General features: G+C 34.6%; 2 protein-coding genes and 1 long non-coding RNA gene across 7 annotated transcripts in view; 1 reads left to right on the top strand and 2 right to left on the bottom strand.

Annotated features, from left to right (window-relative positions):
- LOC138133353 (uncharacterized) overlaps positions 1-17,654 on the bottom strand; it is a 175,259-nt gene that overhangs the window by 30,633 nt on the left and 126,972 nt on the right. The gene's annotated exons all lie outside the window — the stretch shown is intronic.
- Positions 3,080-6,220, bottom strand: LOC138133280 (uncharacterized). Its single transcript, XR_011160304.1, has 4 exons — positions 5,153-6,220; positions 4,964-5,071; positions 4,268-4,874; positions 3,080-3,278 (listed from the first exon to the last, which is right to left on the bottom strand). It is a non-coding gene; the product is annotated as an uncharacterized lncRNA (long non-coding RNA).
- Positions 10,975-16,893, top strand: Abp1 (Actin binding protein 1). Its single transcript, XM_069051070.1, has 3 exons — positions 10,975-11,184; positions 11,262-12,388; positions 12,440-16,893. Exons 1-3 carry the CDS (start codon positions 11,102-11,104, stop codon positions 12,577-12,579), a joined length of 1,350 nt encoding a protein of 449 aa, XP_068907171.1. The 5' UTR covers positions 10,975-11,101; the 3' UTR covers positions 12,580-16,893.

The following is a 17,654-nucleotide window of genomic DNA, read 5'->3' as shown; positions in this document are numbered from 1 at the left end:
TATCATACAAATAGTAACCTACCAACTTCTTCTAATTTCTCTTCAACGGTTTCTATCACAAAATTGCTTATTAATTTAAAACAGCAGCTACCAACTATTAGAAGATTGCCTAAAGCTTGTAGACATTTAGCTGCTGATAAATTAAGTTCAATTATTAATAATTGTCTTTCAACCAAATCAATCTCTTCATTTGAGGATCTTTTGCTATTCTCTTATAGAGCTTTCAATGTAGCCGAGAAATCTGATAAATCATTGAATAAGCATATAAAAGAAAATCTTTCTAATTTTGAAGTACCTCAAATACGAACATCTTCTAAGAGACGAACACATTTATCACTAGCTAAGAAAGTGGAAGCAAAAGTAGCCGATTTTGATATCAAAGGAGCTGTTAAATTATTGTCCTCGGATGACTCATTAGCTTCATTCAATGAAGATGTTGCTGAAGAATTAAAAAAAAAGCATCCTTCACCATCTCGCGAACTTTTTTTTCCAGACGCTTTCAAAACGGGAGACTTTTCTTTAATAGTTAATGAGCAAAACGTTCGAGAAGCTATCAATTCCTTTCCTGCCGGTTCTTCACCAGGTTTAGATGGCATGAGATCACAATACTTGAAAGATATTATATCTTTATCAGCGGGCGAAGCAGGTCAGCGGGCACTAAGAGCTTTAACAAAACTATGCAATTTTTTATTGTCTGGCCAACTTCCTTCAGAAATTTGTCATTTATTATATGGTGCGTCTTTATGCGCCCTTCATAAGAAAGATGGAGGAATTAGACCGATCGCTATAGGAAACTGTTTACGAAGATTGACTTCAAAGCTTGCTTGTTTTCAAAGTCGTAATATTGTAAATTCGTATTTATCTCCACACCAACTTGGAGTGGCAACTAAACTAGGATGCGAAGCAGCAATTCATACTACACGTACCTTTGTGAATAACGACCTAAACCGTAGCAAAGTTGTTCTTAAATTAGATTTCAAAAACGCATTTAACTCAGTCGAACGAGATTGTATTCTGAAAGAAGTCCAATGTCATACCCCACTTCTTTACCCTTATCTTTATCAATGCTATAGGAATCCTTCAACTTTATTTTTTGGTGATCATTTAATTTCTTCTTCTGTTGGAGCTCAACAAGGAGATCCTTGCGTATGATTTTTAGTCTTGCCATTCAACCAATTATTTTATCTTTGAATTCTGAACTGAATATTTGGTATTTAGATGATGGAACCGTAGCTGATTACCCAGAAGTAGTTTTGTCCGACTTTAAGAAAGTTATCAATTTATCCAGAAAAATTGGTCTTGAATTAAACTTTAACAAATGCGAGATCTTTAGCTGTTCTGGAGACACAGATTTAAAAGTCATAAAGGAATTTCAAAATTTAGCACCAGGTATTAAAATTTGTGACCGAGGAAGTTTATCTCTTTTAGGCTCTCCAATCTTTGACCAAGGCTTCAAAAACACTGTCGAAAAAACTATTATTACAGTTGAAAATCTTTTAAATAAAGCTGAATTTCTTAGCAGACACGTGGCTTATACCTTAATCAAGAACTGTCTTTTCATACCAAAATTTAATTTTTTATTAAGAACAACTCCTTTTTGGAAATTTTCTAATTACGTTAATTCCATTGATTCTTCTTTAAAGTCTTCTTTAGAAAAAATACTTAATTTACGTTTAACTGATTTACAATGGTGTCAGCCCACTTTACCGATTAGATTTGGTGGACTGGGAATTCGCCGCATTTCCGATATTTGCCTCCCTGCTTTCCTATCTCCAGTTCATGGTGTTAAAAAGCTTGTTTCTCAATTACTAAATTCAAAGGATAATGAGCTTATTATTCACCATTATGATGAAGCTTTAGCAGTCTGGGATGTAGAAAATGAGAACGAAAGACCAACAATTCCACAATTTCAGAAGAATTGGGATAATATCAATATCAAAAGAATAATTGACAATGACTTAATCTTTAATTCATCTAGGGACTTGGCTCGTTTTAAGGCTTTGCAATGCAGAGAATCAGGATCTTGGTTACATGCAATACCTTCTCCTAATATTGGTACTCTTTTAGATAACACTTCCTTCCAAGTTTGTATTGGTTTAAGATTGGGTTGTAATCTTTGTACACCTCATATTTGCAAATGCAATGCGAAAGTTGATGAAATTGGTATTCACAGTCTAAGTTGTTCCAAAAGCAGTGGTAGATTTTCAAGACACACTGAAATTAATTCTATTATCAACCGGTCTTTGACTTCTATTCATGTTAATTCAACTTTAGAACCAAACGGACTATCTCGTGATGACGGAAAACGCCCTGATGGGATGACTTTAGTACCGTGGAATAAAGGTCAACCTTTGGTTTGGGACGTTACTGTCGTAGATACACTTGCAGACAGTTACGTATTGAAAACATCTGAAGTCTCAGGTTTTGCCGCTGAAATGGCTTGCAAACGCAAACATAACAAATATCGTTCAATTATTTCGTCAAACTACATATTTAAAGGTTTAGCCTTTGAAACCTTAGGCCTTTGGTGCAAAGAAACAATAGATTTTATTAATGTCATCGGAGACCGACTTATCGCGGAATCAGAGGATTCAAAATCTAAGAAATTCCTTTTTGAGAGGATTTCCCTTGCCATTCAACGTGGAAACGCTGCAAGCATTCGGGGGACTTTTCCAGATTCCGCATTATTATCGGAAATTTTCGCATTGTAAATTAAAAATGTTATTTTATGTTAAATTTTAATAAATCTTAATAATACAGTAAATGTTCCTGAAACCAGTATCGAAAAGAACTCCTTTTCGAAACCCGTTTGAGTGTTATACTGACTGTGTTAAAGTTGCAAAATAGAAAAAGTATATTATGTTTTTAATAAATCCACACTCCGTTTTCTTTAATTCAACACTTTTCGTTTTCTTTAATTAAGCATTCCCCATATTTTTTAATATATCAGCAATAATTATATCTGTTTCCGATTTGTAACTTGGATAGTGGGAGTAAATATTGCATCCCAGCAAAAAATCATTGCTACGCCCTTGACTGTTACCAATTGCAGACGGGTGGAAAAAATGACACAATAACATTTAATTATTATTTAGCTTTTATTTTGGGTTTCATCATTTTACATAGATCTTTTGACGATGAATGTGCAAATTTTCATCCCTCCTTCATAGCTTGGTATACATCTTTCATCAATATTCTTTTAGCAACTGGAACCGGCATCGGCAGTGCACTCGGCATTACATATTGCCTAGTTTGATGTCGCGTTGGTTTATTAAAATCTATAATTTGTATAAAATAGTTATTTTTGATTCTAGATTGCGAAATGACTCTTTTGCAATTGAGAATGAAATCATTCGAAAATGCAAAAGCATTTCGCAATCCAGAATCAAACAGCATTTTTTTCGAAAACTGTCGCCAAACATTCGTAAAAAGCGAAGAAAAGTTTAATGTTATCCATCAGTTCATCATGTAATTATAGCTATTTACATCAAATCTAGTATGTTCTGACCAATTAATTCTGATAGCAATCATGTAGCAACAAAAGAAATGAAACAAACTAGCTATTTATGTAACCAGTTAGGAAATGTGTTATTTTGTGTAACGAGTGGAATATTTGCGGGACGAGCGCAGCGAGATCCCGCAAAATCACACGAGTTACACAAAATTGCATTTCCTAACGTGTTACATACAAGATTTTTTCTAATTTTGACAAAAAAAAAGTTTCTTCAAACGTTAAACGAAGTAATGAATTTCATTAATAATAAATTATTCTTGTGTTAAAATATCAAGTAGGTAAGTAGGCACGGTTATTTTGCTTAAAAACAAATAATATGACAGTGTCAAATTGATGATACAATAAATTTTTCCTAACCAGTTAGGAAAGATTTTACTTTTCGTAACCAGTTACGAAAAGTGTGACGTTTCCCAACGTCAATTAATTTTGAAAAGTGTCACTTTATATGTCAAAATTAGAAAAATTATATTTATAATAATCTGTGATTATAATTTTGTAACGTTCGGTTGGGATTTTGGGAGATTTTATTTGAGTAGGTAGGTACTAGAGGTAAAATAGTAAAAATCTAAAAATGATTTCCGGAAGAGATGACGATAATCTGCCTTTTGAAAATTGCAGGATGCGACATCCTTTTACGTTCTAGATGTAAACGTTTTTTACGGTATGTAAACATTATAAATACATTGCTTGGCGTTATTATAATATAGTTGTGTAAATATAAACTTTTCTTGTCAGTTTTCGAAAAAATCTTACCTCTGCATCCTGCGAACGTTGCTGCGAAGTAAGCAGAAAGAAGTAGAAATAGGACCATGAATTTCATCTTGACCAGTTGGTGAATGATGTCTGGTTGGCTCGTACAGTAGATTTTATAGCTCATAATGTTTCCGGATATAAAGTGCGACTCAACAAAACAACTGAAGAGGTGTTACGTATTTGTGCTAGGACCTCCAGCCCAAACATTTTTTTGGTCACGTTGTACACATTGTACGGTGCGATTATAGGACTCGTTAATTTTCGATAGAAAATTCAAGGCGATAATTTTTTTTTGCTTTAAAAAATGCGGAAAAATTTGTTACGAGCCATAACGATTTTTTTCAATTTAATTCAGATCGTCGTGCAAGATTTAGTTTATTACGTTCATGAAATAAAATAATAGCATAAAGAATGACATGTTTTTGCTGCGATAATAATAATTATATTGAAATACTTTTAAAATATTTCTTCCACTAGAGAATTTAGATTTAATTAAATGTGTTATTTTAATAAGAAATCAAAATTTGCAAGAATCTCCTACCTCATCGTAAAATTTATACTTATTTGTCTTTTATATCATTGTCTTCTGTAGATGCGTGGACGTTGTCTAAAACAATTTTCCTATATTTTCCTTGTATTCTTATTTTACAATATTCTGTCTGAAATAGCTTCAAATTTCATCACTGCGGTTCTTACCTCCTCGTTAATAATGAAGGCTGTTCTCAAATATCTGTTTTCTCCTCCGCTATTAAACAAATTGTATCCTTTTGTTGTACTTACTCCAGATTGTTCTTGTTTCATTCACTGTAACGCAAGTATATTTATTTTCTATTTTTTTATTGTTTCACCCAGAGTTCAAATCATCCCCTCATTTGTCCCACTTACATTCTAGGTTCCCATTCTGATGCTTTGTTTTACGATTTTTTATCTCTTCGCTTTTATTCTGTCTTTTTTAACTTATTTTCTTCAACAAATTCCGTCATCATTATCCTTGTCCCATTTCCATTCTCCACCTTCCATTTTTCATTTCATTTCCTTCATCTCTGTTTTAAATTCTATCACGTAATCCATTTTGTCGTCATATCTTTCTTTATTCATTTTATTCTTCTTTCTTCTTCTTGGGCGTTCTTCTTACCTTCTTATTCCAAATCCCTCGTTGTATTCTTCTCTTTCTCTTGGTGTTCAGGATTTCAGGGACTTGGTTCTCAATATATTTTTTTTTTGTTCGACTGTCAGAATTTGAGAATTTTCTCCTGTGTGAACGGATTTTGATAAATGTCACCACTTGTCAAAATGAAACGTCAAGCTAATTTTAAAGGTTTTAAGCGATTTGGAGCCTTTAAGGACTAAGTCGAACAAAAAAACGTTGTATTCAACTCATTCGTGTGTAAATTGGCCTTTTTTGGCACTCGTGGGTCAGTCATTCTTGATCACGTTGTATTTTGACACCTGCCCTTTCACATCAGGATTTCTCCAATTGAAATTTTACTTGCGGAACAATGAAACTAGTTTCCATAAATCTATTTAGAAAGAATAATTATATCGAAGCAAGGTAGCACATCTCAGTGACGACTGTAAAAAATGATACAACAATATTTAATTATTATTTTGCTTTTACTCGAGTTTCATCATTCACATTGATATTTCATCTTGACCAGTTGGTGAATGATGTTTGGTTGGCTGGTACCGTTGATTTTATAGTTGATAATGTTGCCCTATATACAGTGCGACTCAACAAAACAATTGAAGAGATGTTATGTATACGTACTAGGACCACCAGTGCAAACATTTTTCTGGTCACTTTGTACAAATTGCACGCTGCGATTATTGGACTCATTAATTTTCTATAGAAAAGGCAAGGAGGTAATTTTTTGTCTTAAAAATATGGAAAAAGTTGAAACGAGCCATAACGATTTTTTTTTCAATTTAATTCAGATTGTCGTGCCATATTTAGTTTATTATGTTCATAAAATATTATAGTACTTAACATAAACAATTATATTTTTTTTTTGCTCCGATATTGATATTTGGAAAACTACTTGAAAATATTTAAATCAGAAGGAAGAACTGTTCAAAATAAATTAATATGGTAACCAACTGCTCTGAAATACTTAGGACTTTTTATATATTTATTTTATCTAAACCCTCCACCACCCGGCGACACGGCAATTTTGCCGGAGTACATACACTATTACGGATATTACTATCAAGTAATAGTGCAGTGCTAATCCACATAATTACCGGCGTCTCGCCTCCACATTTTGACTTTTTTGTGTTTTATGTTTTGTGTCAATGTTAAGGAATTTCCTCACGATATGACATGAGTATAATAATATACCTTTTTGAATTTGAACTACCAATGTGTTATCTAAATCTAGAATTTTTAAATTTTTAAAAAGAGATTGCGGTACTATTCCCGTTGCTGAAATTACAAATGGTAAAATCGATTTTTTTTCTAAACACCAAAGATTTCTCATAGCAACGGAGAGCTCTAAATATTTATTAATTTTTGTGTTATATGTCTGTGTTATATTATGTGAATTTGGAACAGCTATATCTAAAAGATATGCTTGCTTTTGTTGTTTATTTAAAATTATAATGTCTGGTCTGTTATGCTTAATAGGAATGTCAGTTAAACCTGTTCTATCAAAATATAATTTGTAATTATCATTTTCCAAACAACTTTCTGGTGTATAACTATAATGTGGTTGTGTATTCTTTAATAAATTGAATTTAACAGCTAAATTCATGTGTATAATTTTAGCGAATATATCATGACGTTTCTTATATTCGCTTTGAGCCAAAACGGTGCATTTATCAATTATCGATTGTAAGCCGCATATGTGTTTTTTATAATATCTTGTATTTATAACACGATCTTGTATTGCAAATATAAAACCCTCCGTCTCAGGGTGAATATTTGATTTCTTAAGCCATGCATATTAATTTCTGGTTGTTCCAGTTCTTTAAAGTATCTCCCATGTAAAGACTTCTGTTTTATATTTGCTAGAGTGTCAGGTATATTTGGCTTAACAATATTTGAAATTATATTATCACTTAAATTTAAAGGTGTGTAACCTGAAAAACGATCTGACAGCGCTACTCATATGAAAATAACTATTAGTATTCGTAGCAAGACAGGAAATGCACAGGAAATGACACGTACGAGTATCTTCCCGTGTAAAAATAAAAGATGAAAGGTTTCTGATCGAATACTTGGCAGTCCTGCATTATCATTTTCACCACGATGCTCACTTATATTTGAGTTTGTGAAAGGCCAAAACTTTTTCGACGACTTTTCGGTTTTTTTGAATTTGGGAGATATTTTTAGAAAGACGGTCTAGAGGAAAAGGCGATTATTCCTTTTCCCAAAACTGTTGCTTGGGAAAATGAATGGATACTTATGTAATGTAAAAATACGAATTGAAATTCTAGTGAAATTATCTTGCATCTGGAGAACGCTTTACCTCATACTGTGTCACTTCAAGACAACCGTCCTATGGTCCTGATTTGGTATCTTGCGATTTCTTTTAGCTCCCTAATATACGTAGAGGTACGATGTCTTTACGAATCGAGACCCGATTAGACCGTCAAAAGTTTGCTTCTGACTTAAAAAAAGTAAAGGAAATGTAAAATATTAGACTGAGAAACAGTGTGGAAGACAATGCTATAGTTTCATGGCTAGGGCTAGACTTTACAGCAGAACTTCTCCAACTGAAATTTTACTTAAATGAAATTGTTATGGCAAAACAATTGAGAAAGTTTTCATAAACATCTTTACGAAGAATATACTGAAAGCAGCTAATAGGAGGTACGTGAGTTAAAAACATCTCAATGACGACTGGAAAGAATGACACAATAACGTTTAATTCTTTTGTTTTTATTTTTGGTTTCAGCATTTAGAAAGTTGCTACGAAGAAAATAGAAGAGAGAAAGGAAGAGATGTTATGTACTTGTGTTAGCACCAGTTCTGGCCAATTTGTATACATTACATGGTGCGATTATTGGGCTCATTGGTTTTCAATTGCATTTCAATGCAAGGCGATAGGTACTTTATTGCTTTAAAAAATATAGAAAAACTTGAAACGAGGCATAACGATTTTTTTTTAAATCGAATTCAGATCGTCGTGCAAGATTTAGTTTATTACCTGCACGAAATATTGTAATAACATACACAATTACGATTTTTTTGCAGCGATATCTATATCTTGAAAAATATTTGAAAATATTTAAATTAGAAGGGACAATTATACAAAATAAATTAATATCTTATTTACTCTTAAATAATTACCACTTTTAAAAAAAAATTCAATAGATATAAGCAATAACTATAGGTGTTATTTTAATAATAAATCAAACTTTGTAGGACAAGCTGGTTATTTTTAGTATTCATAGCAAGACAGAGAATACACAAAAATAACAGGGAAAATGTTTTCTCTGTTTCAGACAATCTTGAATTTTGACCGAGAGCTAATTGAAAGAGATTTATAACTTTTTTAGTTTTTAAAAAATATCTATGTAGGTGTAAATATACATAAAGTCCATTCAAAAAACATCTGGGCTGTCAAAATCAAAATTGCAGTTGTTAGGTTGGTTAAATCACTAGTTATTTTCATATTGCCCAGTTGTCATCTATGATTTTTTAATTTTTCAAACTATTCATTTGTTTAAATTGACATTGTCAAATAAATTGCAAAATTATTTAAGGCCCGGTTGTATAAAACTTAGTTAACATCGTGTCAGCTAACAACGCGTCAAGTCGGAAATCCGCCCATAATCCGCTAATAATAATTGGTGTTCGTTCTTGTGATTCACAAATCAAAATTTTTCAGATAAGTGTTAATCAAATGTTAAATAATTTTCTTCCGATTCTGAATAAATGAAACAGATTCGTTTATTTTGGATGATTTTGGTTGTTGTTTAATTTGTTGCCTGTTTTCAGTTTGTCGTGTGTTTTTTTATAAACTTTATTAAATTGCTCCAATTCATTTAATTTTGACAGTCCAGGAGTTTTTTTAATTTACTATAGTTATTCGCCGTAGATTTCCTGCGAAAATCTAATGTTATGCAACACAAAATACAGTTTAAAACAGCGCCTTGATTTGATTTTATTATAATTTATAATCCATGATGTCTGACATAATTAAAAAATTCTCACGTCAGTTTACGCGATTTTATCATCTGTTCAAGAAATTATTCTGATCTTTGGTGAGTGCCGTAAAACGTTTTTGTCTAACGTTGATTTCTTGTAATATTTCTTCTTATAACCTTAGATAGAGAACAAAATTTCATTTTAACTTTTAAATGAAACTACTTTTATTCCTTATTTGTAAAACGTTAAATATGGTATCCAGAAATTTGAGCTTTTGGTATTTTGTGTTGCATAACATTAAATTTTCGCGGGTATGTACTCTACGGGAATAATCCTCTATGTATTAGACGCTAATGCGTGACAACCCCCTCTATTCGTACGGTGAAAACGTTTGCTTGTACGGAAAATGTTTGATAATAATTAATGTCGCAATCATAGGATTAAAATTAGTATTTAAATAGAGTTGGCTCCATCCTCGTTCCTAGGGGCGTTTGTCGATTAATAATTGGCTGCACTGTTATTTCCAAAATTGTTGCGTTTAAATAAAATTGCTCATTATCAAAATGTTTCTAGAGTGAAAATAAAATATAAATATTAGGTATGTTAACTACATATTTAGATTTGCTTGCATTTACTCGTTGAGCATTCACTTCACAAAGTCTGTGGCAACAAGGCTGCTAATTGAAATGCAACTGGATCGAGCCTACTTTCTCTTATATATCGGGTGTTTTTTTAAATTTCACCTCATAGTAGGCGTTGAAGAGTCGATTGTGAATGCACTATACGGGTTACGGATCACTGATCAGCTGTTTAAATCTGACGTTTTACACGAGTGGTGCGTTCACATCGACTCTTCAACGCCTACTACGAGTGCAATTACTGCAATTTAAAAAAACACCCGATACTTATTACTCTACATAGGACCAAGACATAAGGATATACTTATCAAAAACATATTTTTTACACTTATGCGCAGTAATTTTGTTCCATAAGATGAATATGTTTGATTATATTATTTATAAACAACTAAATGAAAATACCTATCAACTTGCATTACTATACATATTATTAAGCATCGTGTGTCACGGAATTTTACGCCGTTGGATTCCTCTCTTCGAGATGCGTTTTTGAGCTACAAAAGTCGTTCCTTAACCCTCTTAGTTTTCTTTTCTGACCTTATTGACTGGACTATTGGAGGTATTTTTCACTGATTATCTTTACCGATTCATTTAAAACTCGTAGATTAATGTTTTTGTAAATTTAATTACGCTTTTTAATATAAAGACTAGCTGTATGTTTTTATATTATCTTGTAATAAAGTTTTAGTATGAATGTTGGAACATTTAAAATAATGTGTGGATACAAAAATATGCAACACACTCTACAAATGTTGGTCCAGTGCAAGTCCAGTGACAACATCCCAAGAACATATTTTGTATAGCACATTGCATAACATTGAGTATTCCTGTATTCTGCTATTCTGCAGCTGCCCAGTCGTTTATCATCCAATTCTGTTAATAAAGTCTTATGTAATTTTAAATTTATGTTATAGCAATAATTGTGAAGAAACATCATTGTTTATTAATTTCGTCAATCTTCGTCTGCTTTATAGTTTGGTTGGTATCACTGGCTGTCAATTTTATCTGTCAAGTGCAGGTGGATGCTGGGTGTTTGTGGTGGGTGATTTGTTATCTTGTTTTCGTACAGGAGTGTTAATTTTCCGGTTTTAATGAATTAAGATCATGTCGATAAACCTAGATAAACACCGCGATGAGCTGGTATCAGCTTGGAAAGACGTTTTGGACAACAAGACGGACACGAATTGGTAAGTAGCAAACTGGAAATGATAATAACGTTCGGGCTAGGATCATGGGCACCCACTCCTAATATCAACTTGTTTAGGGCCTTGTTCGCCTACGAGGGCCAGACAAACATTTTAAAATTCGTCAGTAAAGGCTCCGGCGGTATAGAAGAGCTAACAGAAGACCTGAACAGCTGCAAGATAATGTACGCGTTTGTGAAAGTAGACGATCCGAAAACCTCCTTAGACAAATTCGTTTTAATTAATTGGCAAGGCGAAGGCGCCAACACGCTGCGTAAAGGCATATCAGCCAATCACCTAAGAGACATCGAGAAATTCTTCCCGGGGGCCCACTTAACCATCAACGCTCGCAACGACGAGGAGGTCGAGCCGCAACTGATCGTGGAAAAAGTGGCCAAGTCCGGGTCGGCGTACAGTTTCAAGGCGCCTCGCGCCGAGATCATCGAGCCGACGGGGCCCGTCGGCACGACCTACCAGCGGGTGAACCCCATCAAGGAGATCAACGCGCGCGAACGCGACCAGTTCTGGCGCAAGGAGGAAGAGGAAGAGAAGAAGCGCATCGAGGAGGAGCGGAGCCGCAAAGAACTCGAAAGACAGAAAAACGAAGAGGAGTTGCGGCGAAGGGAACTGCAGGAGACGGCGAAGCGCGACGCTGAAATGTCCCTCAGGAACAACAACATCGATCAAATCAAACAGGCGGAGAAGGACGCCGCCCAACCGCTTCCCGTTTCAGCCAACTACGACGATTTCGAGAACGACTACCGTAGCAAAGTGAGCCAGAGCGACGTCCTGCGGAACCAGCGGAAGCAAGAAGCTCACGATTTGATAGCTCAAAGGACGATCGACGCCAGGTCGGTGTTCGAGCACACCGCGGCCGGACAGGTCAAGAAAATTCCCGAAAAACCCGTCAGGAACTCGATCCTGAAGGCGCAACATCTCGCCCCGGTCGACACTTCCAGCAGAGCCGACGACCCAAGCGACGACGAGTGCGACCAGTTTTCGACCATCAAGCGGTCCCCCAAAGACGTCGACAAGAAGGCGCTGGCCAGTCCTGTCACTCCGCCGGCCAACGTCGAGGTCAGCAAGCAAGAGATGGCGCAAGAGAAGCCGGTCGAACAAATCACAGATCAACAATTCGTCGACGAGTATCTCTACGGATTTAGCACTCCAGGGCTGCAAGCCAGGGCCTTGTACGACTACCAAGCCGGTAAGCTCTCGGTGCGGTTTTTATTCGTTTTTGTACAGCTTTTGCTTTCAGTGGACGACACTGAAATTACTTTCGATCCGGGTGATATAATTACGAACATAGATCAAGTAGACGAAGGATGGTGGCAAGGTTTAGCTCCTAATGGTACTTATGGCCTTTTCCCAGCTAATTACGTTGAGTTACTCCAGTAATCACTAGCCACACTATATATAATGAGGCTTTGCTTATTCCATTGCTCATAACATAGTTAAGCATTTTTGCAAAATATTTTTGAAACGCAATAATTTTGTTGTTAGGATAAGTCATTTGTTACACGATACCAAAATTTTATTTATATTTTATATTTAGTATTTTACTTCGCTCAGTACGTTGTATTACAGTTACTGGCCTGTTAAGCTGCGCATGTAGCTTAGACTTGATTTTTTTTAATTGACAAAACGGCATAAATCAAAAACCGGAACTTTTCCAAACTTAAAACGTGAAATGTTTTTTTTTTAATTTGTTATCGAGTTTTACATTTATTTCGAAAAGCGACGCTTTCAACTAGATTCAGTGTCAGGTGTTCCATCAAAATGACACTTATGGAAATAAGATGAGAAAACTTCATTTCTTTGCTCCCTTTTAGATAACAATTCGAATTCTTGGAGGAAATTAGTTTGATGGATTTATTAGCACCTGTATTTGCAGTCCCTCGTTCTTAAAATGATTTGAAAAACAATTCGCTTATTTCCCCACTTTTTTTAATGAAAATATTCAATAAATGTCATTTTTCTGCGTTTTTAATGATAAGATATTTCCATAGATCCAAAATCTAATGTTTCACAAGTCACGCAGTTTTTTTTTTAATTATAAGACAAAGCAGAAAACAGGAAAATAACACAATTATTTTATTGCATTTTAGATAAGATAAACTGAATTCTTGAAGGTAATTTAATTTATTTTATTTAAGTTTCACAAAGTAGTTATCAAATACTGTGTAATTTTCCAAGAATTTTTCAGTTTATGTTCGCAAAACAAGTGATAGGAACTGGTCTGATTAGTTAGAGAGATTTTTCCTTATAATATTTAGATACAAATTCAACTTGGATTGGCTAAAACACGACATGCTATATATATTATAATCGGCCTGTTCATTTCATTAAAAATGCATTATGAAAATGTTTTCGAAAAAGAGCCAATTTCCGCCACAAAACGGGCGCGTCACCCTTAAATAATAATCAATGCGTAATATAACAGCACAATAACAACACTAAACACAAAAACAACGAACAATAAGAATAAAACAAAGTTTTTTGACTTTTAATTCAAAATGTCATTTGAACAAGAAAAACTCTCGGTGACAAAAACTTAAGATGAATAATATCCCCAAAAAGCGCCCGTACACTAGCGCTCTGCGGGGATCACTCAAACTACACTTTTAAACAGGCCGGTGCTAAAATGTCACAATTTTACAGTTCTTGTTGACATCTATCACATGAAGACCAGTGTAGCCAATCGCACTATACAAATCAAATCACCAAAGCGCCAAAATATCGAATTAGAGGAATTGAAGCAAAATAAACAAAGTAAAGACTCGATCGTTGATAAATGTTTGTATTGTAGTGTTGAATATATGTATATGTATAAAGCAATGACACAACAAATCGAATTGTTGAAAGAAATTAGTTTAATCGATTCTTAATTAGCAGTTAGTACAATGGCCGGCAGTAAAAACTAACCATCACTTTTGTGTTACGTCAAAATCCAAATGTGTAATTAATGCTTTTTTGACACTGACATTCAAATGATGGCTAGTTTTTTTGCCGGCCATTGTACTCACTCTTAAAATGTAAAAAACAACAGCAAATTAGTTATTGCTCTATCTTTTTCTAGTCAAAACGTTGAACAAATATCATTTTTCTGCGTTTTTATTGATGGAAGTTTAGGAAAATCCAAAATATAATTTTTTAAGTCGTACAAAGTTTTTTACAATTATCAAGTACTATTGCGGGCAAAAAAAGTGGGACATCAACGTCATTGTCTTGACTTTTCATGTGAAATAACCCTTATCTGATTCTAACCCTACTTTGAATTGATTGACGTTGTCATTAAGTACTGTAGGTTGTAGGGAATTATTGTACTGTCGCGAGCAATAAATTTTGGTCGTCAATGTCATTTCAAAATTTGGTTAGATTGTCACAAATTAAAAATTTCAAAAAATGAGAAAAAAATGGCAATTAATGTCATACAACATGATGATAGGTTATGATGTTTACGACATCTTCGATTGCGTCAAACAATGACCTTGACGACCAAAATTTATTGCTCTCGACTGTAAGTCAAAATCTACCTTTATCAAAAGAAGAGCGCATTTGGAAAAGGAAAATAGGAATATAATAGTATATTAAAAGACAAGTTTCATAAGACCAGTCTTGAAGCACGAATTTAAGATTAAAAAACGAGTTATTTTAAAGAATGAGTCCCTCAAGGTCTTGTGGAACGAGTTTTTTTATACTATTTTTTGTAATTTGCCCTTTTTAAGTCGTTTTTAAACAAAAATGTTTACTTTCCTCGATTTAGGGATTTTTGTGGCGGTTGGTAATGTCTTAATCTTAAAAGTGAAAATTTGATCAAGTCTTCAAAGTCGCCTTTTGTTTTATCTAAATTCTGTCACAAAACACGAATATGGAAGATAATCTTTCATGTACGCCCGCTGAAATACGTGAAATTGCCAAAAATACGGTCATGAATTTGTTGCCTGATAAATCTTGATAAATAATTCTTTGCACATTTTGTAATTTAAACTGACACGCATGACGGATCAAGCTTTGCCAACCTAAAAAATTTCGTAAAATGTTCCGTGAAATAATGGCTATAAGGACATCCCAGATGATGACGTCGCGTTCGTTAATATGTCTATTAGAGAATCAAAATGGAGGCAAATTACAAAAAATAAATGTTTAAACTGTCAGCTGGAAAAGTGTCAAAAAAAAGACAATAAAGCTTGAACTACATCGATTTTTTCAAAACTGACAGAAATTTGCCACTTTTTTTGCCCGCAATAGTACCTACTCATAGAGACAACTAGAGAAATAACGTAATCGTTTTGTTGCTCTTTTGATAAGATTCTCCAGACTTCATAGATTAGGAATTAAAGAATGCCGAATTTGTAGGTTTCCAACGATTTTTTAGTTTACGTCCGTAAAACAAGTGACGTGAACTGATATGACAGTTTCCAGTTAGCGCTTGACACATTAAAGTTCAAATTATTTGATGCATTCGTGAGATGTTTCCCAATAATAGATACAAATTAAAATTGGAGTGCATGAAATGTCGCTATTTTACAGTTCGTATTGACATCTGTCACATGAAGACCAGTTTAGCCAACTTCGTCTTATCAATCAAACCAGCAAAGCGTCGTAAAAATCAAATTAGAGGAATCGAAGCAAAATAAAGACTTCTTTTCCGTCGTTTAAAAAACAGTAAAATTGTTATGTAGTTACTCTTTCTAATGAAAATGTTTAATAAAGTTCTGCGTTTTTCGTGATGCAAATTTTTTTACAAATCATGCATATTTTTTAAAATTATTATGAATGGTCTCACACGCAGGAAAATAACACAATCTCTTTGTTGCTGTTTAGATAAGATATATTGAATTTTTGATGCAAGAACTCGGTTGAATGAATTTTTTAAATTTATGTTCCAAAAACAAACGACAGTATTGCAGTTTCCAGTTAGCACTTGACACATTAAGATTTAAATCGTTTGATTCATTCGCGAGACTTTTCCCAATAACCGATACAAATTCAAATTAGATCGGATAATATGTCACCATTTGACAGTTCGTGACCAGTGTAGCCAACTGCGTATTACAAATCAAATCACCAATTAGAGGAGTTGGAGCAAAGTCGAAGGAAATTAAAGATTCGATCGTTGATAAACGTTTGTACTCTTGAATACATTTCTTCTCAACTCAGTACGTAATCGATGTGATGGAACCCCCGGTGCGATGCGTTGAAAACGCCCAATTTTCCAAGTTAACACGTCGCAGTCCAATTTTGTGGACTTTTGCCGGGAATTTAACAGGCCAGTAACGATCATTTGTATTTCGCTTGACGTATGTCGTTCGCTGTTCGCATTTGTTCGTTTAACGTTAAGTTGCAGCACTGCCAATTAGCGTCTTTCCGTGCCAACTGTCCCCACAAGCAGAAACCCCTCACCGGTTGATCTGTTAGAACTAATTTCACTGTTTGTTATTGTAAATTTTAAGTGAAGAATTTATGAAACAGTTATACGGTTGATAAATAATTTTTATATATTATACTGACATATTATATTTACACGAAGAGTTGTTAGAGGAATCAATGCCGCATGACGGTGCGACTCTCATTGACTGTAGCACAAATTAACTTCTCACAAGACCTACAATCATTTGCACTATTTATACATCTTTACTTTGTGATATGGTATTCGATAAATTGTAATCTTGTATGTATTTACGAACAATAAAGTTCTGTAATTTTTCAGTTTTCCAGTGCAATCACCCGCCCGCCACATCCTCGGGTGCGATTTTCTGTGTTTTTAGGTTTTAGCGGTGTCGAGGAGCAGTTCCGCGGAAGTCCAGATAAGCGGAGGCAAATTAGCCAGCCTTATCTGTCGATGACGCTCGCACGTGGACTGGATTCTAATGGTTCTTCAATATGGAAATATCGATTTCGCAGTCGAGTGTGTACCTTTGCGTTACCATACGATTTATCAATCGCCCATCCAGACATCAAATAACGCAACATGCCAGTTAAGATAAGTGATGGTAGTCGAGAACGAGTGCACCGGCTACTGAAAACCGAAAACGCAAGAGTGCACGGTGAGTATTGCAGTCGTCGATCGGCACACACTCGTTATGACGAAGTAACCATCGCCGCAATAGTTTTGGAATTGACAGCCTAACAGCGGGGTACTTGTGGAGACATTGATGACGACCATGGTCGTAAACTGTGCAGAACAAAGCCATAAAGTCCGCTTACTTGTGTGGTGTATGTGCAATCGATCCCCTTATTATTTGAAGCTGCAACAATTTCGTTGCGAAATTGACGGAGCGTTCGTAACGACTGTGCAAGTGCAGACGACACGTTTGAATTGAAAACGGAGGGATGGAAAATGCACCGTTTGCAAGTTGCAACGCAAAAAGTCAAGGCGAGCGCGCCGCATTTATAGTCGCGTCTGGGTTTGATTCATGCTGGAAATGACAGTTATAACACAAAGGCGAGCTTATCATGTGAAATAGAGC

The sequence above is a fragment of the Tenebrio molitor genome, chromosome 1 (genome assembly GCF_963966145.1).
Source record: "Tenebrio molitor chromosome 1, icTenMoli1.1, whole genome shotgun sequence".
In the NCBI taxonomy this organism is placed as follows: domain Eukaryota; kingdom Metazoa; phylum Arthropoda; class Insecta; order Coleoptera; family Tenebrionidae; genus Tenebrio; species Tenebrio molitor.
Note: the sequence above shows the minus strand (reverse complement) of the source record. Positions and strands in the feature narration are given on the sequence as shown.

Excerpts from the sequence above, each read along its gene's own strand:
- Abp1 (XM_069051070.1), top strand. The coding sequence starts at position 11,102 with ATGTCGATAAACCTAGATAAACACCGCGATGAGCTGGTATCAGCTTGG. Across the intron at positions 11,185-11,261 it reads AACAAGACGGACACGAATTG|GGCCTTGTTCGCCTACGAGG; the intron begins GTAAGTAGCAAA and ends CAACTTGTTTAG. Across the intron at positions 12,389-12,439 it reads CTTGTACGACTACCAAGCCG|TGGACGACACTGAAATTACT; the intron begins GTAAGCTCTCGG and ends TTTTGCTTTCAG.